Raw genomic sequence first — 23,361 nt, 5'->3', positions numbered from 1 at the left:
GAGGAGTTCCCCATACGTGAGGTTTAGGAAAGGGCCCTGAACTGACCTTGACAGTCAACGTGTTAATCATTTATTGCTGTACAATCCAAGATCTTCTGCCGTTGATTCCGAATCAATCTAAAGATACCTTTAGTCCATAGTGTATGGGTAAACTTCATTTAAATATCGTTCATGACTCATTCATTGGTGCTCTACCGCCCAACCTTGTAAATCTTATGATTCATAAAGATGACGTTAAATCAACCCCGCGCGATTTTTTTTAATTCAATTAAAATAATCGATAGATAGGAATCACATGCTCACGGGAGCTGATAGATTGAATGTTGTATGCCCGTATCATATAAACTATAGTTTAGAATACAAGGTGTTTAATTGATCATTCGATAGAAGAAGGTTAGTTGAACGAAAATAATTACATTTCCAATTTTCCAACCTTTCTTAAAGGCCTTTTCCCATTTTTCGTTCGGGGAAAAAAAAAAATCGTGTCGTCCCTATAGTGGGAACAAAGAAATTACATTGCCTACATGGACATTCGGAAAAAAATCGGATGAAACTCACCCCGACTCCCTTTAATACGGACCTCATTTCACTCGGTCACAGTGTTTAATAACACCCTGTACATATTGAGCCTTGAGTAATACCCTTTAGCCTTTGGCCATTTGAATTCCTCAACTCTACACACCATAGCCATTCCTCTATAAATACATACAGTATGCCACAGAAGTCAGAAGTCCTGACCGCTTTATCTTTTTAACGGTTTACAAGGTTCGAAAGGAAAATTTCGTTTAACCAAAACCAGTTGGTCTCAAAGCGATCACTCTATAGTTGTTTGAGAGGCCGACGACAAACGCCGACCCCATCTCAACACGGGAAAAGGCGAAGAAGAAGAGAGGGTTCAAATATTCATTGATCCCTAGTCCCTAGTACATTCTGGATAAATTGATAGTAAGCTTGGAAGGTAGCATGAATCTATCAATAGACAAGGTTGGGACACCAACTTGGAAGTCTGCAGACATATTGTTGCATACATGTATAAACCTAGTTACATAGCTTGGAACATGGAAGGTAGCGAATAGAAAAAGAAAAGTTCAGTTCGTTCTCGGAACGGCTGGCTTTCTCCTATCCTGTCCTTCTCCCTAATTTCCGGACGACAAGATCTCAGCTGTAACAGGTCCTTCTGTCAAACCTCTTATTAAGACCGTATTTGGACCACTTTTAAGTGTCTCCATGGCCCATTGACAAGAGGTCCGTGGGTCATGGGGTGGCCCGTGGCCGATATGTTAAGAACCACTGATCTAGAGGATAGTGGAGTTCCGAGAACGAACATTATCCCATCAGGATAAAATCCGCCCCGGGCGGGAATTGAACCCGCGGCCTAGCGCTTACAAGGCAGACGCTTTACCAACTAAGCTAACTAGGCTGGCAAAAAATTGGCCTTTTAAGAGCTGAAAAAATATTTTTTTAAAATCCACCCTTGGGGTCTTAAATTTTATCTATCAATAAATAATCTATCAGAATTCAAAAATTCCTGGCCGTTCAAAAGACAAAAGGGAATCTTACAGACTTCTGGCTTCTGGGGCACTCGGTAGACGGTAGACAAATACCCTTCCCTATAAAAATTTTCCTAAGGCATTCCATGAAGTCACCTTCCATAAATTTTAAATTCTAGGAATGTTCTTGTTTCGCGGAAAGTGCAACTGTTTGCATGCGAGCGAGAAGTTTTTCCAAGAGATTGGATGGATGGGAGAAAAAAATTTACTGTGCCAAGAAAAATAAATACATACCTATATTATGTGAAATTCTTTGAAAAAAAAATAGAAAGTAACAACTGTATTAATTAAAGATATCCCCTTAGCCAGCCTAGTTAGCTTAGTTGGTAGCGCGTCTGCCTTGTAAGCTCTAGGCCATGGGTTCGATTCCCGCCCGGGGCGGATTTTATCCTGATGGAAAAATGTTCCAGGATAAAATCCGCCCCGGGCGGGAATCGAACCCGCGGCCTAGCGCTTACAAGGCAGACGCACTACCAATTAAGCTAACTAGGCTGGCCTATAACCAATAAGCAGGGGAAATTGTTTTAGTTTCCGAAAGCAAAATCCCGTCTCACCTTTCGAGTTGAGAAAGTACGGTTCAGCAATCGCTTGACTGTCGAACTCAATCGGAGTCAGCGGTCGCTTGTGTATCTGCATCTTCTCCATCGGCCAATACTGGTACGACAGCTCAAACGCGTTGAACCAGTTAACGTTGTCATCAATGCGGATACAGGTGCGTAACGGTGCGTTGTTAGCGGTGGACGCGATGGAGAAGGAGAGACAGTTGTCGTCCTGAACGTGACCGGCGCGGGGGGAGAAGAGGCGGCCCTTGGTGATGTTCACGGGGAATGAGGAGTCACCTGGAACCAATAGAATAATCGGTAATTATTCAGAAACCACGACAATGAAAAAGAAAAATCCTTTTTTGTGTTTAACCTAACCCTATAACAAGATCATTTGTGGCAGCTCCTTTTGTAGCAATTTCCCATTGACGTGACTTTCTGAACAAGTACCGAATATTTTTTTTCAACAAAATACTCAAGTATATTTATTTACAATTCATGGACAGCCACAACAAGATTTCAATAGATTTCAAGTTATCCTTACATCCTGTTCACGCTGCACGAATTCTTCTTTGGTAATGAACACAATGTTCGCCCCCGGCAGGAACTGAACTCGTGACCTACCTCCAAGTTAACCTAATAAATAGGCTGGCTGGCTGGCCTACCAGCTGCTTTTTCGATGCCATTTTTTTTCTCAGTTTTAGGATTTAACCACTGAGCTCTGAGCTACCAACCCCTTGTAAAACAGTGACCAGTACCCTATAACACCAAAGTATGGAAAAGTATTTACAATTCCATATTTCGATCTAATTTGTCCAAATTCAAAATTCTGCTTTTCCATTGGCTATTACACTTATAAGATACTTTTCCATACTTTGGAGATTTGAGGCACTTCTCTACAGTAAAATTCATCTTGATTTTTTTTTTTTTTTTTTTTTAATGATTCCCATTTTTATTTACCTATTGTTGTGTTAATACATATTTAATTGGTTTCTTCCTTGTTGCAATTTTCTGAAGCATAAAGAGATTTACTTCTTTTTGTCGTCAGTTGTATGTGATGTACATATACAAAGTATTTACAATTCCATATTTCGATCTAATTTGTCCAAATTCAAAATTCTGCTTTTCCATTGGCTATTACACTTATAAGATACTTTTCCATACTTTGGAGATTTGAGGCACTGATAGGAAGGGAAAATTGACAATCTGCCGCATTGCATACCTAACAAGATCGTCTCATCTTGCGCCTGCACGGGCGATCCTGCCCCTTCCGTTTCCCGATACATCCGGGCCAGGTTAGACTTCACGCGTCGCTTCAGTGCGGGATTTGTGTGGTTGAAATCGACTGCCATCGTGAGAAACGCACCAGAGGCGGATTCGGGGTCCCTGGGGCTTAGTTTGAACAGAAGTTGGTCAGTGGCAGGGGTGTGTTCAAGGGAAATGTCGTGGTTGTACCCGGTCGCTACGCCGCTGATTAGGACGGCTGGAATATGAAGTGAAAAACGATTTGAGAAGCAAGTTTAAACCTTTTTAAATGTAATAATGAGAATAATAGACTCTTGAGTAGAAGGTAACCACTAAGAGAGGATAACGCCGGAGGCGTTCTTTACCACCTAACCTTTGGATCCTTGGAACTCATTATGTTGTCAACTATGATGTGGAATAGCTTCAAACATGTATTTCAAGTGCATACTTATACTTACCCAAGAATGAAACTAAAAGATTGTGAAGATCCATAATTCCTGTGAGGCACAGAAATTTCTACCTTTAATTGAACAAAACACACACAGAAACTAACAAAAAGACTTCATGTCACGTAAAAAATGTCCACTGGTTAAATTTCTCTTTAAAAATAAATAAATAAATAGAAAAACCAATTAGTTAAAACACATCACTTTTTGTACAATTACTTTCAAAAATTATCTGGTCCATTGCAAAATTTGACAATTTGGGTTCGTAAGATTGTAACGAAAAAAATACTTTATCAATGTTTGATTTTGTTTGTGAATTACTTCCGAATGTTTTTTATCAGTAAGAAAAATTAGTTGGTGAATTAAAAGATAAAAAAATAATAATAACAATGAAAAAATAGAAAGACTTTATTAAAATTAACCGATAGTTATTTAATCAAATTTATTCGTTAGACTAACATGTTTATTAACATTTTTAAAATTATTTGTTAGATTAATAAGTTTAAATTTTTATCAGAGCATGATGTAAGTTCAAAGGCGAAATATGGACTGATTCGAAAAATGGAATAAATTGCTGGTATCCTAATAGAAATTTTAATAGAATGAGATAAGGTGGGAAAAACCACTTGAAACTGTTTTGTTGAATTTATGATAATTTTACACTTGTCCTGCTAGTTACTTTCTATTACTACAGTATAGCGAGAGGTATACTAGTAATGAAAGTATTGTTTTTCCATTAAAATGCTACTTGACATAGTATCCCGTTGAGAAAACATTGTCGAATTTTATTGTTGAAAATAACAACGAATAAAAAATAAACGTAGAGTCAGTTGTTCAACACAAAGCGAAATTTGCTTGGATTTCGGACCCAATTGGCCAATTGGCTTTTGAGGGGGTCCGTAAGGACGTAAGGATCCCCCTTATGGAATTATTAATTGTCCTGCTCTGTGACTTTGAAACATCACCCAAGTAAGCGCAACTGATCTATTGTCTTCGCGAGGCTGAGGGTACTTCAAACTCCAAATATGAAAAAAAAATTGACACCTCCGGGAATCGAACCCGGGACCTTCGGCGTGCAAGCGACGGAGGTTGCTCTTCTCTACACATGTATAGGTACATATCTAGATAGGTAGGTACTGTTGTGTATGATGGTGGTTTCGAACCAGTGTATTTCGGTTTTCCAATATCCAATATTGGCTAGAGTGAATTGATTCAATCCTCAGTCTTGATTTTCACTCTGGTGAGTCTACACAAAATAAATTCGTTCCAATGTTCTATTTTCAAAGTGATCTTTTCTTACTACATTAGAACTCCAACTCAACAGGTACTCAAGATGAAGTTTGTTTATTGAATTAGTTCTCCTTTGCATATCAAAATATTGTCCCATATTTTCGCGTCACAGCAGACGTTAAGATAAGAAAACTTGTAATGTACAGGGGGTTTCTACTGAGTTGAGCTGAGTAAGTCTAAATCTAAACATGGTTTAAGTTAGGGGAAAAATCAACTCTTGGATCTGATTGGTTGAAAAGTTTGAAATCAGCCAATCAGGTTGCTATTCCGTTGGTCCTCATTTTTCCTGCTCTATGACTTTGAAACATCACCCAAGTAAGCGCAACTGATCTATTGTCTTCGCGAGGCTGAGAGTACTTCAAACTCCAAACACGAAAAAAAAATTGACCCTTCCGGGAATCGAACCCGGGACCTTCGGCGTGCAAGCGACGGAGGGTGCTCTTCTCTACACATGTATACATATCTAGATAGGTAGGTACTCAAGATGAAGTTTGTTTATTGAATTAGTTCTCCTTTGCATATCAAAATATTGTCCCATATTTCCGCGTCACAGCAGACGTTAAGATAAGAAAACTTGTAATGTACAGGGTGTTTCTACTGAGTTGAGCTGAGTAAGTCTAAATCTAAACATGGTTTAAGTTGGGGGAAAAATCAACTCTCGGATCTGATTGGCTGAAAAGTTTGAAATCAGCCAATCAGGTTGCTCAATCCAAGAGCTTACTGACTTTTACTAAATTTAAACTCTGATTTTGGTCCTGGCCATGCATTAATTATTTTAAATCCAGATAGATGTGATATTGTAAGTGATTTATGGTAAAATATGTATTTTAAAACAAAAAAATTTACAATACAGCCTAAATAATAGAAAATTAATATGTATTTTCCTTCATTTAAGATAAATGGAAAGTAAAAAGTAAAAAACAGTGAAAGTACAGAACTGATCCAAAATTATTGGAGGTACCTAGTTTTACATGGAAAATAAAAATCTCTACAGTAAAATTCATCTAGATTTTTTTTTTAATCATGATTTCCATTTTTATTTACCTATTGTTGTGTTAATAGGTACATAATTGGTTTCTTCCTTGTTGCAATTTTCTGAAGCATAAGGAGATTCACTTTTTTTCACGTCAGTTGTATGTGATGTTTACGATCATTAGGTGACATACTAAATTGAAGTAAATTTCACAGCCTTGGAAAAAATCAGATAACTAATAACTATCAAGAGAGTGTGCCGATAATTTCAGCAAACTGAGCAGAGCCAACAGAACAGGGCTTTTCTTTTCTTTCTACAACTAGGTAGGTTGAAATGATAAACATATACTTCTTCACTATTTGTAAAATATTCTGGGTTTTATTTCCACTACGCTAACCACTGCACCACTGAGGTTGCCTGCCATACAATTTTAAGCTTGAACGTGTGTGGCGGATGGCGGATCACAGACAGAAATACTGCCAGTTGCTTGATGAAAATTTAACTATTCAACCTGCCTGTTATATGCCCCTGTAGCAGGGCCGAAGATATCAGACCGAAGCCTAGATCACAAGGCTAAGATAGGACGATCCGAGGCCACAACTCATGCCATCGAACCACAGAAGAGATAGCGATAACAGCGATGGGATGAGTTGGAACCTAAGACGTCACCGATAAGTTATCTTCGGTTCTGATGATGTCAGACTTTCGGCCCTGCTACACCCCCCCATTTGATTTCTACATTATTATTATTATTATTTTTTCCTGAATCTGAAAAATAAAAGGGCTCATACTTCATTCAACGTAAAAGTAAGCTTAGTTAGCTTTGAGGGTGAATATTGGCCTGTGTAAATCAAATGGGCGATGTCAAAGAAAACCCTTGACACTGTATCAACTCACAGATCAATTTTTACCACCGTGGATTGTCTCAGGATTGAGCAGTGGCGTAGCGTCCATGTAGGGCGTGTATGGCGGCCATACACTCAAAAATTCCACTCAAGCTACGCCACTGGGATTGAGTTCAATCGGAAGTTGACCTGGGTATTAATATTAAGAATAAAGAAGTCATTGTTTCATCTCAATCTCGAGTTGGTAAACCCCAGCATAAGAGTGTCTTAAAGGGTGGCGCTATTCAGTGGTAAGATTGGCCACTAAAGGGGCTGAATTCTCTGCTTACCTGTCCAGCATACGTATATAGTTGGGTAGGTACTGTGTCTGCGTGCCGGTACGGAACTCGATGAGGGGTCCCAGTTTGGACGCAGCTTCCACGTACGCCTTCGTTAAACATCGTGGATGTTCGTGTTCGGGACAGTTGAGCTTCGGCACTTGAGGCGCGAATGAGGACTCGCCAGCATCGAACTTGTACGAATCAAGCCCGATTTCTTTCTGTAGAGTTTTGAGTCGATTCACGTACCTTGACGAGAGAGAGGAAATCTTTGTTAGAAGCTCCAATAAACTAAATTGGAAAAACCAACCTCAGTGGTTAGCACGGTGGACTCTGAATCTGAAGGTTGGTGGTTCGAGTCCAAGTCAAGTCATAAAATTTAGCGTAGTATAATGAGCGGGGAACGACATTTGTGACAAGCATTTCTGCTTAACACAATTAAAATTTCTAAAATAAACTAACTTGGGAAAAGTTTTCGTTTAAATATTTAGTTTATAAGTGTTTACCAGTACCAGTAGGTATTATTCATAAGGGCTGTGGTCTGGCTGGGGACCTTAAACAGGGAGCAGACAAGTCTCTTGCTGTGGCACTAAAAATAGGGAGCCGAGCAGCCAAACCCTAACCAGTCTGGCTAGATGGAGGTTAAGACTTCATGTCACGTAAAAAATGTCCACTGGTTAAATTTCTCTTTAAAAATAAATAAATAAATAGAAAAACCAATTAGTTAAAACACATCACTTTTTGTACAATTACTTTCAAAAATTATCTGGTCCATTGCAAAATTTGACAATTTGGGTTCGTAAGATTGTAACGAAAAAAATACTTTATCAATGTTTGATTTTGTTTGTGAATTACTTCCGAATGTTTTTTATCAGTAAGAAAAATTAGTTGGTGAATTAAAAGATAAAAAAATAATAATAACAATGAAAAAATAGAAAGACTTTATTAAAATTAACCGATAGTTATTTAATCAAATTTATTCGTTAGACTAACATGTTTATTAACATTTTTAAAATTATTTGTTAGATTAATAAGTTTAAATTTTTATCAGAGCATGATGTAAGTTCAAAGGCGAAATATGGACTGATTCGAAAAATGGAATAAATTGCTGGTATCCTAATAGAAATTTTAATAGAATGAGATAAGGTGGGAAAAACCACTTGAAACTGTTTTGTTGAATTTATGATAATTTTACACTTGTCCTGCTAGTTACTTTCTATTACTACAGTATAGCGAGAGGTATACTAGTAATGAAAGTATTGTTTTTCCATTAAAATGCTACTTGACATAGTATCCCGTTGAGAAAACATTGTCGAATTTTATTGTTGAAAATAACAACGAATAAAAAATAAACGTAGAGTCAGTTGTTCAACACAAAGCGAAATTTGCTTGGATTTTGGGCCCAATTGGCTTTTGAGGGGGTCCGTAAGGACGTAAGGATCCCCTTTATGGAATTATTAATTTTGTCGTAGCTCCCGAGCTCGAACGGTTAGAGCCCGCTCGGACTGGTCGTTCGGAAAAAAATCGTGTCGTGTGTAGTGGGAACACTATGCCATAGCTCCCGAGCTCGAACGGTTAGAGCCCGTGCGGACTTGTCGTTCGGAAAAAAATCGTGTCGTGTGTAGTGGGAACACTATTAAATTACATTGCCTTACAGGACATTCGAAATAGTAATAGAAAGTAAAAAAAAAAACACTAAACACCCAGACTATTTATGTATCAAGAATACCTATCAGATCAGGATATTATTTTGTTTATTATTGTAAATAAATACCTACGTCCTTATAATAGTTTGGAGAAATCAAAGTGTCCGGCCGCCAAAGGGCCCGAGTTCCACCACTGGGTGCCGTAATGATGGGTCAAATTGTTCACTAGGATGTCCATCTCTTTAAATCGGGTGTAGTAGGGTTCGCAGTTGTTGTTGACGAATGGGTGCACCCACATTGTGGTGCGGAACCCCAAAGAGTTCAACTGGGAGATGGTGCGCTTCATGTTGGGGAACCGAGTGGTGTTGATCACCGCACTGCCTGGAATGGGGAGTGTGGAATCTGTGTTATGAATTATGAGGTGCCACACAGTATGTGGTCAAGCATAAAGCTATTCACAACTTTTTGGGTATCATAAAATTTACAACCCTTTGATAGAGGGAACTGTAACTGCTAAGGTCTTATCGTCCCGAAATCAAAGAGAGAAGGGAGACAAGACAGGAGAACGCCAGCCGTTCTGAGAACGAGGTATTACCCGTTCAAGATAAAATCCGCTGGTCTTATCGTCCCGAAATCAAAGAGAGAAGGGAGACAAGACAGGAGAACGCCAGCCGTTCTGAGAACGAGTATTATCCGTTCAAGATAAAATTCGCCCCGGACGGGAATCGAACCCGCTGCCTCGCTCTTACAAATACGAATCTTACCATAGCAAACTTCCCAGTTGTCATCAATCTCGAGTTGACTGGCTTTGAACCCATGGTCCTTAATAGACTGAGCATACTGCAGCAACTTGTTCTCATCAATATCCACCTTGTATTTGGCCCAGGTAGTCCAGATCGGGTGCTCGATCATTTTCACATCCGGGATGTCTCTGAAAATCAGAACGGTTAACCATAACTTTCGCTCTAAGAAATATTTCTACGAAGAAAATCAGGATAGTTAATCACACTTTAGCTCTAAGGCCAGAGTGGTCCAAGACAAGTCACAAAATTTAGAGTAGTCAATTGAGCGAGGAACGACATTATTTGTGACAAGCATTCAACCATAACTTTCGCTCTAAGGAATATTTCTACGAAGAAAATCAGGATAGTTAATCACACTTTAGCTCTAAGGCCAGAGTGGTCCAAGTCAAGTCACAAAATTTAGAGTAGTCAATTGAGCGAGGAACGACATTTGTGACAAGCATTTTATCTTGTAATGTAATGGCGATTGATTTGACCATAGTTTTTCCAGTTGTTGGAGTTGAAAGCAGGACCTTCTGTGTAGTTTTTGACGAAATTAAATAAATTTTGACGAAATTTAAAATAATAATAATAAGTAATGGAGTGTTGTCATCTTATGTGGATAGCCCGTAATGTAATGCAAAATAAATTACTAAAATGTTTATCCTAGGAAGCTCTTTAGATAATCAACTGTTAACATAACACCTACTCAATAACTTATCACTAAATTGGATAAACAAACTCTTAACACGTTAAAGCGCTTTAAAGGGGGAAAAAAAAAAACTCTTAACACAGTATGTCTCAGAAGTCCTGTAATCTTTGACTCGGTACCCCTTTAATCTTTTGAATAGCTAAGAAATTTTGGATACTGATTGACCCTAGAGCTGATTGACCAAGAGAGGTCCCGGCAGAAGAAGAATCTCGTGGTTGGCTAACCTCAGAATCTGGTTCGACAAATCATCAGCCGAACTTTTCCGGATTGCCACCAACAAGATAAAAATAGCCATGATGATCGCCAACATTCGGAACGGATAGGCACTCAAAGAAGAAGAAGATTGACCCTAACAAGGGAAGGGTATATGGTCCGTCCAGGGGTTGAATAAAAAATCATGTTCAACTCCAAGAAAAGTGGCATTTTTTTGGACAGAAATCGTTATTCCTAGACAGACACCGAAGCGAATACAATAGTCCGTCCCTTATACCTTTTTATTACTATTGTAATAATAAAGGAAGGACGGACTAAAAATGAGGCATTTGAATTTGTCCAGATGTGTTTTATGATTTGACTTGTGTGGTTTGAAGTAGCCCCTTCCTTCTACTTGTTTGAAGCTCTATGCTCTCCACCTCACTCTGTTTTGAACCTCGTGAGGAAAATGAGTAGCTATGACATATAAATGCGCATAGCGACCAATGCCAGCACGGTGGACGGCAGTCCGGGACTGAGCGTCTAAACGGCCCTTAAGAAGTTTTGAATACTAATTGACCCTAACTGGGAAAGGGCATATTATAGCCCGTCCAGGGGTTGAATCAAAAATCATATTCAACCCCAAGAAAAGAGGCATTTTTTTGGATAGAAATTGTCATTTCTAGAGAAATTTTCCACTTCCTTTTCTCTTTATTCCTAACCTTTTCCCGTGTTCAGACGGGATCGGCGTTTTTCATCAGCTCTCAATCAACCCTAAGATCACGCTTTGGTGTTGACGTTTCTTCTTGGCTACAAATTTAATAAACAAACGACGCCGAGATAGAGATGATAATGTGTAAACATTTCAACAGGGCTACCTCTAAGAGAACTGTTGATTCTATGCAAATTATAAAGTGATTGATATCAGATCAATCAACACAAAATATGGTCCGTCCAGGGGTTGAATAAAAAATCATGTTCAACTCCAAGAAAAGTGGCATTTTTTTGGACAGAAATCGTTATTCCTAGATAAAGTCTTCTTTTTCTTGAACTTTTCCCGTGTTAAGACGGGATCGGCATTTTTCATCAGCTCTCAATCAACCCTAAGATCACGCTTTTGTATTGACGTTTCTTCTTGGCTACAAAATTAATAAACAAACGTCGCCGAGATAGAGATGATAATGTGTAAACATTTCAACAGGGCTACCTCCAAGAGAACTGTTGATTCTATGCAAATTATAAAGTGATTCATATCAGATCAATCAACACAAAATCAATCAAAGCAAGTGCTGGATAATCCGTCACTCTTAATCGAAAAATAAATAACTTATTTACTACTTGTCTCGATAGCCTGGTAATCAGGAGGGCGTGGGTTCAATCCCGGCCGAGGTTTGAAATTTTGTCAACATTTGACAGTGTGAGCACAATAATAATATTAGCCTACTGCTGGAGTAAAGGGACTTTTCTCGAGGGCGTGGGTTCAATCCCGGCCGAGGTTTGAAATTTTGTCAACATTTGACAGTGTGAGCACAATAATAATATTAGCCTACTGCTGGGGTAAAGGGACTTTTCTCAATGGAGCAGTTGCAAATTGGTAAAAATTATAAATAAATGGTCGATTCCTATGTAAAAAGTTGGGAAAAATCCAAATCTGAAGTCAAAACTCCGAAGAAATAACTGTGGGTAAAAATTATAAATAAATGGTCGATTCCTATGTAAAACGTTGGGAAAAATCCAAATCTGAGGTCAAAACTCCGAAGAAATAACTCTAAAAGGTCGGAAATTCAATTTTTATTTTCCGTTCTAATGAAAGAGTTCAAATATGTGTGACGTCAGACTTTACGCAGTTGTTTATTTCGTCCGTTAGGTAGCGCCACTATGCAAGCGCGCTAGCGGAGGAGGTTGGATGTTGGGATTATTGAGATATTGGGAAAAATCCTACAATGCTGCAGTGAGCACCAAAGTTGTGACATAATAATACAAAGAAACTGCATTTACATTTTACTCTGTTTTGAGCCTGAAAGTTACTAGACTCTTTTTCGCTCAGAGAATTCAAATCTTTGTTTAAAAAAAGTCTTGGTCCATTAGAACTAGAGCTAACAGAACGGTTATACTTCTTATTCTTAACAGGGGCAAAAGAATCATCCCAACCAGGAGTCGAACCCGGGTCACCCAAACAATCAGGCGTCTTGACCACTCGGCTACAGAGTCATCCGTCCAAGGGAGGGTATAAAACACCAATTTAAACCTTCTACCTAACCTTCTCAACAGGATAAAAAAAAACCTACTGGATGTTGAACCCGGATCTCTCGCTCGCCAGCCCAGCGTCTTAACCACTCGGCCACCGAGCCATCCGTCAACAGTGTTGAAAAGACGGTCAGCCATACCGGGGATTGAACCCAGGTCTCCCAATCACCAGCCAAGCGTCTTAGCCAATCGGCCACGAAGCCATCTTTCAGAGACTCTAAAACACCAATATAAAACTCCTCTCTTCTCCTCTTACCTTCTCAACAACGGAGCATCCTGTTTGGTCAACATTACAGCCTTCCCCTATCTTCCCCGCTCTTCCAATACGATGAATATAGGATATGGCCAAGGAGGGGAAATTCCCCTCTCCCCCTCTTACCTTCTCAACAACGGAGAAAAAAGTTTAACTCCAACCAGGAATCGAACCCGGGTCTCTCGCTCGCCATCCCAGCGTCTTACCCACTCGGCCACAGCGCCATCCAGCTACGTGCGGCTCTAAAACACCAATATAAATCTCCCTTCTTACCTTCTCAACAACGGAGCATCCTGTTTGGTGAAGAAGGTCACCGCCTTCCCCTCTCGCCCCCCTCTCCCCGCTCTTCCAATACGATGAATATAGGATATGGCCGAGGAGGGGAAGTCGTAGTTGACCACAAGGCGGACGGTACGGAAATCGATCCCCCGGCCTAACAGCTCCGTGGTGATGAGAATCCAAATTCGGCCCGTACGGAAACTGCGGACCACGTTGTCACGCTGGGGGGAACAACAGGGGGAAATAATTAGAACAAGCTGGGTCCGTCCCTCCGGGAATTTTTTAGCCCGTAGTTTATTCGATCGTGATTAAAGGGTAATTATGCATAAGACACGTCCATGTATGCATAAGACATAGGTCGACCAGGTTTGGATAAGTCCTTCTATGGGCACAGACCTGCATAAGACACGTCCATGTATGCATAAGACATAGGTCGACCAGGTTTGGATAAGTCCTTCTATGGGCACAGACCGACAGACAGACGACACAGAAGCGAATACAATAGTCCGTCCTTATACCTTTTTATTACTATTGTAATAATAAAGGAAGGACGGACTAAAAATTGTCTGGGAAATTCAGGAAAGATCAAGGGCCAAAATTCTAAATTGGGCCAAAGTGGGACACAAGGCTACATATCTGCCCTCCTATTTTTCATAAGGGAACATTCGGGCAAAGTGGAATCCAGGCAACGCAAGGCCTTGCACATTAAAATCAACTCTAGCTTCCTTTGTCTGTATTGGTTGACTCTGTTCTCTGTATTGACTGAATGGCGTAGTGCGCGATTGGTTGACAAAATATTTTTTTTTTTAAAATTTTAATTTTTTTTTTAAAAGGTGGGGTATAAAAAAAATGTTTTAAAAGGTTTTTTTTTTTTTTTTTTTTTTTTTTTTTTCAGTGCCCTGTTACTTTTCATAGGGGAACATAGGGCAAAGTGGACCTCTGGCAACATATCTACCCTACTTAAATAAAGGTACATACTTTACATAGGAGAACATAGGGCAAAGTGAAACCCAGGCAGCATAGGTATCTGTCCTACTTAATGTACTTGTATTAGGGGAACATTGGGCAAAGTGAAACCCTCACCTGTTTCTGGGTTCGGTCAGAATGGATCACATCAACATTGATTCCGTCATAGATCAGTTCATTATACAACTCCTGAGCTCTCTCCTTTGATTGGACAAACACCAGCACAGGCGGTTCAATACCTTTCAACACAGAATCAAATTATTTATTATTCTTATTTTATCACCTGGAACCAATAGAATAATCGGTAATTATTCAGAAACCACGACAACGAAAAAGAAAAATCCTTTTTGTGTTTAACCTAACCCTGTAACACAGATCACTGATCATTTGTGACAACTCCTTTTTGTAGCAATTTTCCATTGACGTGACTTCTGAACAAGTACCGAATATTTTTTTTCAACAAAATACTCAAGTATATTTTTATTTACAATTCATGGACAGCCACAACAAGATTTCAATAAATTTCAAGTTATCCTTACATCCTGTTCACACTGCACGAATTCTTCTTTGGCAATGAACACAATGTTCGCCCCCGGCAGGAACTGAAGTCGTGATACATCCTGTTCACACTGCACGAATTCTTTTTTGGTAATGAACACAATGTTTGCCCCCGGCAGGAACTCAACTCGTGACCTACCTCCAAGCTAACTAATAAATAGGCTGGCTGGCTGGCCTACCAGCTGCTTTTTCGATGCCATTATTTTCTCAGTTTTAGGATTTAACCACTGAGCTCTGAGCTACCAACCCCTTGTAAAACACAGTGACCAGTACATATACGATCATTAGGTGACATACTAAATTGAAGTAAATTACACAGCCTTGGAAAAAATCAGATAACTAATAACTATCAAGAGATTGTGCAGATAATTTCAGCAAACTGAGCAGAGCCAACAGAACAGGGCTTTTCTTTTCTTTCTACAACTTCTTTTCTTTCTTCAATATATCTTTCTACAACCACTGAAATCCAAGTTGAGGCACTGATAGGAAGGGAAAATTGACAATCTGCCGCATTGCATACCTAACAAGATCGTCTCATCTTGCGCCTGCACGGGCGATCCTGCCCCTTCCGTTTCCCGATACATCCGGGCCAGGTTAGACTTCACGCGTCGCTTCAGTGCGGGATTTGTGTGGTTGAAATCGACTGCCATCGTGAGAAACGCACCAGAGGCGGATTCGGGGGTACATATACGATCATTAGGTGACATACTAAATTGAAGTAAATTACACAGCCTTGGAAAAAATCAGATAACTAATAACTATCAAGAGAGTGTGCAGATAATTTCAGCAAACTGAGCAGAGCCAACAGAACAGGGCTCTTCTTTTCTTTCTACAACCTCTGAAACCTATGATTTGAAAAATAACAATAAAGTATTTTCTCCACAGACTCCATATTTGAAATTTTTCAGGACAGAATAGTTACCTTAGAGAGCGCGTTCGATTCCCGCCCAGGGTGGTATTTATCTTGAACGGTGGGTGTAATATCATCTTGCGCCTGCACGGGCGATCCTGCCCCTTCCGTTTCCCGATACATCCGGGCCAGGTTAGACTTCACGCGTCGCTTCAGTGCGGCATTTGTGTGGTTGAAATCGACTGCCATCGTGAGAAACGCATCAGAGGCGGATTCGGGATTTTATTTTTTTTTTTTTTTTTTTTTTAGGACAGAATAGTTACCTTAGAGTCTTAGAGAGAGCGTTCAATTCCCTCCAGGGTGGCATTTTATCTTGAACGGTAGGTGTAATACTTCCCCACAAATGGTGGGTAGAAACACCATCACTAAAAAAACCTTCATAATTATACAGAGATGTTAAATTAGTTGTCTAACACCCTGTATGTACTTCAAAGCTTAAGTGTTATGTTCGTACTTACTACTGTTTCCCCAAGTACTTTGAGATGTAAATCTAGAAATCTACAAGTGTGACAACTTACAGTAAATCTAGAAACAAGTGCGAGGTGTAATACTTCCCGACAAATGGTGGGTAGAAACACCATCACTAAAAAACCTTCATAGTTATACAGAGATGTTAAATTAGTTGTCTAACACCCTAAACACGGAGGATTTCCCTTGCTAAAGAAATAGGAAAGGTTGAGTGTGAAGGGCATCCACTCGTAAAATTTGTAGCCAAAACCAAATGTCAGCCCAAAGCACAAATCCCAACAACGTTTTAGGTTTGCCTTACGTAATATGCGTAAGGCCTATGTACCTAAGCGTAAGACCTACTTGATCACACACAGAAAGCCCACTAGAGGTTTAGGTGTAGGGGCAAACAGCCCCAAAGGATGGGTTACCCTTCTACGAATCTAAGGCTTACGTAAGGCCAAAAATTTCTTCTTCTCACCTCAGTCCCACATTAATCTGGACCCGCCTCTTCAGTTCCCTACGGCACCACTTGGCAACATCTTCAGTGTGAGTGGCGCAAAAAATGCCTCGCCGGAAATCGAACCCGGGACCTCCAGAGTGCAAGCCTAATGTGATACCCACTCGGCCACGGAGGCTACTAAAATCTTTAATTAATGAAATTTCTCACCTGAGTCCCACATTAATCTGCACCCGCCTCTTCAGTTTCCTACGGCACCACTTGGCACTGTTTTACCGAGTTCTTGGGACTAGAATACTTCATTTTGATTTTTTAAATTTCACACCTAACTTGAAGTGACATTGATATTCAATGTGATTGATAAGCACTCTGCTCCCTTGTTAAAATTAACAGTTGGTATTTTCTAGGGGTGCCTTGAGTATAGGTACTTTGATTTAATCAATTACTTGTTGCACTTTTTAAGGTAGAAATGCTTACGCTCAAGGTCCTTTTGACTACAAGATTAAATTCCAAGACCACAAGGATAGATGATTGAATTTTCAACTGAAACAATTTCAAAAATGTCAGTCATACCTACCTACTGAAAGTGTGTTTCTTATCACTTAACTGAATACTTACGTTCACTTGGTTGTTGCATCATAATAAACTCTTTTTACCTACTAATAATAATAATAAGTGATACCTTCTTTAGCTATCACTTACACCTACATAGCCTTGAAGACCTTGACATAGATAAATTTTGTATCAGACCAAAAAATTACACTATTTTTGGTAATTGTGCAGAAGTCACGTGCGTGGAAAAGAAAAGCTCCTTTTTGTATTTAACCTAACCCTATAATAACACTAATCACTGCTCTAATTGTGAAAACTCCTTCTTGTGTTTAATCTAACCCTATAATAACACTGGTCACTGCTTGTTTATGCCAGCTCCTTTGGTAGCAATATTCCACGGACGTGACTTCTGCACAAGTACCCTATTTTCAAAGTAGGTACCTACAAATGGTTTATTAGGTGCAATTGGGAAAATATTATTAATAAAAGGTCGATTCCTACGTAAAAAGTTGTCAAAAATCCAAATCTGAAGTCAAAACTCGGAAAAGGCAACTTTAAAAGGTTGAAAATTTAATTTTTAATTGCCGTTCTAATGAAAAAGTTCGAAGAGTTGTGACGTCAGAATTCACGTCAAAATGCGCAGAAACGCTTGCGCACAAACAAACGAAGCGGAAGTCATTAATTATGACGTCATCGCCTACGGGAGCGTATGCCGTGACGTCAAAGTTTACGATTTACCGGTATTTTTAAATCGATTTATCTCCAAAAGTCGTAAGAAAAGAAAAATTCCGTTGGTCCTCATTTTTCCTGCTCTATGACTTTGAAACATCACCCAAGTAAGCGCAACTGATCTATTTACATGAATGACGTACGTTTGATAGGAAAATAGGCGAGAAAAACAGCCTTCTTAGCTTGGAAGGTAGCCTCGAAAGAGATAGGTCGCGGGTTCGATTCCCACCTGGGCGAACTTTATCCGAAATAGATAGGTACAGTTCGTTCTCGGAACGGGTCCTATCCTATCTTCCTTTCTGTTCTATTTGCGGACGATAAGACCTGCGTCGTTACAGCAGTTTCTTCTATCAAACCTTTATTGGCACATTTGTTCCTGATAAATAATAATAATATGCTCTTGAGTGGAAGGTAACCACTAGGCGAGTAGAAGAAAAAGAAAAATTCCGTTGGTCCTCATTTTTCCTGCTCTATGACTTTGAAACATCGCCCAAGTAAGCGCAACTGATCTATTTACATGAATGGCGTACGTTTGATAGGAAAATAGGCGAGAAAAACAGCCTTGTTAGCTTGGAAGGTAGCCTTGAAAGAGATAGGTCGCGGGTTCGATTCCCACCTGGGGCGGATTTTATTCTAAACAGATAAGGTTCGTTGTTGGAAAGGCTGACTTTTTCCTATCCTTCTTCCTCTGTTTGATTTCGGGAAGATAAGACCTTCGTGGTTACAGCAGTTTCTTCTATCAAAACTCTATTGGTACTACATTATTTTTTTTTTCTTCTTTCGTTTCTTACTTCAAGGAATTTTCTCGTCAAATTTTAGTCCCGGTCGAGATTTTTTAGGCCTCGCGGGGACCTTTTTCAGTTCACTCAACCAGTAGTAATTTTTTTTATTAATATTTATTATAGTGTGCCAACATAGAATTATAATGTTATATACACACCAGTAGTAATAGATTTTCTAGTAATTTTACCACTACGTTTTCGTCGCATTCTGATCTTTCTTAATGAATTTCCTATCTTTTCTCTTCGGTTTATCTGTTCCGTCCTTCTGTTGTCCGTTCAGTGTCTTCTTCAGTTTTCGCTTCATTTTTCTTCTGTGAACACGAATAGAGGGGAAAAGGAAAGATTAACTCTTCAGAATTGCAACCAAGAGAGCCAATGTCAATCGCTAACATCCGAAACCGGATAAGCACTCAAAGAAGAAGATTTATTTTGAAAAAGAGGGACGAGGGAAATAGACATCGATAATTCAGATCGAAAAAAGGTCCCTATTACTTGTCATGATTGGAGTAGCGACCAGTGGCGGCATTACCAGTGTAAAAAGATTATTGGAGTATAGAAATTGATTGCAAATGCTGTGGAGACTACAAAAGTTGTGAAAAAGCTCTGCTTTACCACAAATGAATTAATGATTGATTTATTGACTGACTGACCGATTGATTATTTGATTCGTTGATTGATTTTTTTTTTTTTTATTGAGTGATTATCGTCTACTTACTTGAGTTTATCGGTTTGATATTTCTCATACACCGGCGTTGTGTCGACTTGGGCTCTCGGCATTTCGGTCTTCTCCAGCTTCTTCTTGACTGTCTTATGAGTTTTCTTCAGCTTAAGCATGTACTCGGGAACCTCACAGCCAGAGTCTTTCATCACAGTTGCAATACTGAAAAACAAAAAGAACCTTGAAAAAAAAAAAAAAAAAAAAACTCAAATTTTACCTTGTAACATGGCAGGTATGGTTTGCATTTGTATTGGTGTCGGAGTGGAATATCCTGCCTTCTCAATGTTGGTAACCAGTTTGTCGGACACCTTATAGTCCGAGCTAAGTTCAGCAAAGCTTTCTATTGGCTTGACGACGTTTTTTCCCTTGACAGTAATACGATGCAGTTTCCGTAGATGATTGATCTAATGACAAAAACCAAAAATATTAACATAAACAGAAGGAAAAGAAAGATGGGAATTTTGATTGTGTTAAGCATAAATGACGGTCACAAATATTGTTCCCTGCTTAATAGACTACGCTAAATTTTATGACTTTACCTTGAGCCACCAACCGTCAGATCCAGAGTCCACTGTGCTATTCACTGCACCAAGATTGGTTTAACCAACAATTATAATGTAAATATAGACTTGTAAAATGGGTGGTGTGAAAGTCAACTTCTTCCTTTACACCTGTACTAATCCATAGGAAATCCCAGCTGGCACATTCCTAACCATTGCAGATCAAGTGTTCAGATTACAAAAGGGAAATACACCTCCAGTGAGGCATTAAGATCAATATGTAGGTTGTAGGGTTTATACTTGGTCTGTAGCATATACAATATTTCCTAGTAGCAATGTTAAACTGCTTTGACTTGGCAGGGTGGAGCACTACCACACTCCTAAATTTTAAACTGGGATAGTCAGAGTCATCTTTCACTAGACAATTGACCCTAACTATAACATATGCACATTCCAAGCTATTTACCTGCTCTTCCTCTAGAAGTTTCTTTTTCTCTTCTGAGAACTCTTTCTTCTTCTTTTTCTTTGCTGGTTGTATTTCTTCAGCATCTTGGATTTCTGGTTTCTCTTCATTTTCAGACTCAACTTCTTCCTTTACTTCTTCTTCACTTTTAATTTGTTTTTCCAATTGATTTGGGTCATTGACATGAAGGGCAGGTTTATCAGGATCACTTTTCTGAAGAACAAAAAGAAATTTATTGGTTAGATAAAAATTAAATGAAGGGGGGATGTTTTAAATTAAATAATAAAAGTTATAGGACGCAGTGGTGGAATGATGTATCCTGTAGTTATTATTGGATATTCCTGGAAGAATCAGATAAAAATGCAAATTTTACAACCACCTTTGCAAAATTTGTAAAACTTGTTAAACAAATTAATATACAAACATTACTTATATCCTTTTCTAGTTAAAAACTGGTCTTACCACAGAGCCAGGTATGAATTCTGGCCTTTTCCTTTTGAACGAGCAACCAACACTCAATTTTCTAAATATATCTTGGGCATCCATTATCTTCTCCTACTTTTATTTAAAAGTCTGAGCAATGACAATCTGAAAACATGCAATACAATAGCAAGTGAACAAGCAAAATTAAGTAATCAACTCTGTTTTTACACCCGCCTTCAACTCGTCTGTCCTTTTATCTTTAGTCTTGTTTTTTAACGTCTATCAGATAGAGGACAGTCCATAAACCACTCCAGTCAAGTGAAGACCATGTCTCGAAAGTAGCGCCACTATGCAAGCGCGCTAGCGGAGGAGCAGAAAGAACTGCGCAGAGACGTATGCGCACAAACACATTAATGTGTTGCCTGCAAGGGAGCTTTGCTCGGGACATTTGATGTGACTTCATCGCCTACGGGAGCGTATGCCGTGACGTCAAAGTTCGATTTACCGGTATTTTTTAAATCGATTTATCTCGGGATCTAGAAGTCGTAGAACAAAAAGAAAAATTCCGTTGGTCCTCATTTTTCCTGCTCTATGACCTTGAAACATCACCCAAGTAAGCGCAACTGATCTATTCGAGGCAATCATCTTAAGAGACATATTAAGGTTTCTCAATCTTTCTCCAAATTTTAAAGGATATTTATAGGGAATCGAACCCCACACCTCTCTTAACAAGAAGAAATCTAACTGGATAAAGGAAGGGAAAAGAATTTTTGTCGTTATATTTTGGGACCTTCTTGTGAGTGAGGTCCTAAGTTGATTATTTTCATTGCTGTTCACTTCTGGTTATGATGTTGCATTGTAGTATGTAGCATATAATATACAATATCTAATATCTACCTTAAATGGCTTTTACAATCATTCCTACTTTGGTTGTTGTTATTGTTCCAATCATATTGTGTTAATTTATTATGAGTTTTCATACATATTTTATTTAATTTGATCTATTGTTGATTAATTAGTTAAGGTAGAAACACACTACTAGCTCATGAGAAGTCAGAAAGATATAGTTCAAAATTTCCCCAAAATATGTAGGTGGCTGGGGACGTTGAACAGGGAGTAGACTAGCCTGAATTCCCCTTGCTAAAGAGATAGCAAAGGTTGAGTGCGAAGGGCACCTGCCTCGGTAGCGTAGTGGTCAAGACGCTCGCCTGGTAAACAGGAGGGCGTGGGTTCGATCCCAGCCGAGGCGTGGAATTTTATCCTCATTTATTTGAGATTTTGACCACATAATAATGGAGCTCTAAGGGTTAGGTGGTAGAAAACGCCTCCGGCGTTAACCTCGCCTAGTGGTTACCTTCCAGTCAAGAGTCTATTATTATTATTATTATTATCCACTCGTAAAATTTGTGGCTGATTGAGAGGCTGACGAAAAACGCCGACCCCGTCTGAACACGGGAAAAGGCGAAGAAAACACACTATACTATCACGTCAAGTGAGCTCGAAACTTTGAACATCTTTCAGACTCCCCATGAGCATGATCTCACGTGACCTGATGGTAGTGTGTCTCCACCTTTATTCTTCTTTGTATTAGGTATACATATTGATTTTGCCCAAGAGCCAAAACGTTTATTACTATTTTTTCTTCTATTTTTTATGTAAAAGTTGTTGTATATTCCATACCTCGGCTGGGATTGAACCCACGCCCTCCTGTTTACCAGGCGAGCGCCTTGACCACTACACCACCGAGGTAGGTATACCTCTCAAATTGATTAAGCCCCCCTTTTATCTCAAACCTATTTAGCTTGGTTTGTAGAGCGTCTGCCTTGTAAGCGCTAGGCTGCGGGTTCGATTCCCACCCAAGGCGATTTTATCCTGCACTGATAATGTTGGTTCTCGGAACGGCTGCCTTTCTCCTATCCCGTCTTCCTTCTCTCTTCGATTTCGGGACGATAAGACCTTGGCAGTTACAGTTCCAGGCGAGCGTCTTGACCACGCTACCACCGAGGCAGGTGAAATCGTTCCATTCTCCTGTCAACAAATTGATTTTTCCTTCAGGTTCCACACTTAAATTTTTTTCCAAGTTCCATAATTATATCCAACTTGAAGTTGCTACAAAGTAATACATAAGATAGAGCTGGACATAATACGAACTTGGGCACTGGGCAGACACAAAACCCTCGGGGCATATCGTTTAACCTTAGTTCTTAGAGTCAAGGGCAAATTGTGGATCAAGCATCGAGTCGAGTCGAATATTATGACCAAATGTGGCGGAAAAGACACTTAAGGAAAAGTGTTTAATAGCAGGGCCGAATTAGGAGGTACAGAGGGCAAAGTTCAAATTGGTAAGTACTTGTACAGTGGTGCAAGTTCAGGAGTTCAGGGCAGCCACTCACTCTCAGGTGGTGTGTGTCCGTCAGGTCAGAAGGGCAGGTTCGGCTAAAAAGGTTCGTCTGTCAGGTCTACCTGATACCTGACGAGCGAACACAAACATCCGGGGGAGGAAGCCAGTTGGGTTCCAAAGACCTGACAGGCGG

The 23,361-nt window shown here is 39.5% G+C and overlaps 4 protein-coding genes across 5 annotated transcripts in view; all 4 read right to left on the bottom strand.

Moving 5' to 3' along the window:
• Positions 1–4,322, bottom strand: part of LOC103512939 (myogenesis-regulating glycosidase-like) — a 20,196-nt gene extending 15,874 nt beyond the window's left edge. Inside the window, exons 1-3 of the mRNA XM_026826265.1 lie at positions 3,796–4,322; positions 3,315–3,575; positions 2,105–2,389 (exon numbers count right to left, since the gene is read on the bottom strand). Of these exons, the coding sequence (XP_026682066.1) occupies positions 2,105–2,389; positions 3,315–3,575; positions 3,796–3,829 (580 nt within the window). The 5' untranslated portion in view covers positions 3,830–4,322. The remainder of the gene's footprint in view (positions 1–2,104; positions 2,390–3,314; positions 3,576–3,795) is intronic.
• Positions 4,323–7,216: 2,894 nt separating this feature from the next.
• LOC108252839 (myogenesis-regulating glycosidase-like) lies at positions 7,217–13,078 on the bottom strand. Its single transcript, XM_017445615.1, has 4 exons — positions 13,044–13,078; positions 9,619–9,785; positions 9,046–9,235; positions 7,217–7,457 (listed from the first exon to the last, which is right to left on the bottom strand). The coding sequence occupies exons 1-4, from the start codon at positions 13,076–13,078 to the stop codon at positions 7,217–7,219; spliced, it is 633 nt and encodes a 210-aa protein (XP_017301104.1).
• Positions 12,738–20,999, bottom strand: LOC103512938 (probable ATP-dependent RNA helicase DDX52). Its single transcript, XM_026826269.1, has 11 exons — positions 20,867–20,999; positions 20,408–20,617; positions 19,659–19,845; positions 19,439–19,583; positions 18,918–19,034; positions 17,138–17,154; positions 16,682–16,865; positions 15,364–15,551; positions 14,825–14,925; positions 14,403–14,543; positions 12,738–13,540 (listed from the first exon to the last, which is right to left on the bottom strand). The coding sequence occupies exons 1-11, from the start codon at positions 20,948–20,950 to the stop codon at positions 13,310–13,312; spliced, it is 1,605 nt and encodes a 534-aa protein (XP_026682070.1). The 5' UTR covers positions 20,951–20,999; the 3' UTR covers positions 12,738–13,309.
• Positions 18,390–19,627, bottom strand: LOC113468938 (ATP-dependent RNA helicase ROK1-like). 2 transcript variants are annotated; one of them, XM_026826268.1, is made up of 3 exons: positions 19,439–19,627; positions 18,882–19,034; positions 18,390–18,812 (listed from the first exon to the last, which is right to left on the bottom strand). In XM_026826268.1, exons 1-2 carry the CDS (start codon positions 19,588–19,590, stop codon positions 18,914–18,916), a joined length of 273 nt encoding a protein of 90 aa, XP_026682069.1. In that variant the 5' UTR covers positions 19,591–19,627; the 3' UTR covers positions 18,390–18,812; positions 18,882–18,913. The 2 variants fall into 2 exon arrangements, with proteins under 2 accessions (XP_026682069.1, XP_026682068.1); XM_026826267.1 differs by having other exon boundaries at positions 18,390–19,034.
• Positions 21,000–23,361: the final 2,362 nt, after the last annotated feature.

This window comes from Diaphorina citri, unplaced genomic scaffold (assembly GCF_000475195.1).
Source record: "Diaphorina citri unplaced genomic scaffold, Diaci psyllid genome assembly version 1.1 scaffold901, whole genome shotgun sequence".
NCBI lineage: Eukaryota > Metazoa > Arthropoda > Insecta > Hemiptera > Psyllidae > Diaphorina > Diaphorina citri.
Note: the sequence above shows the minus strand (reverse complement) of the source record. Positions and strands in the feature narration are given on the sequence as shown.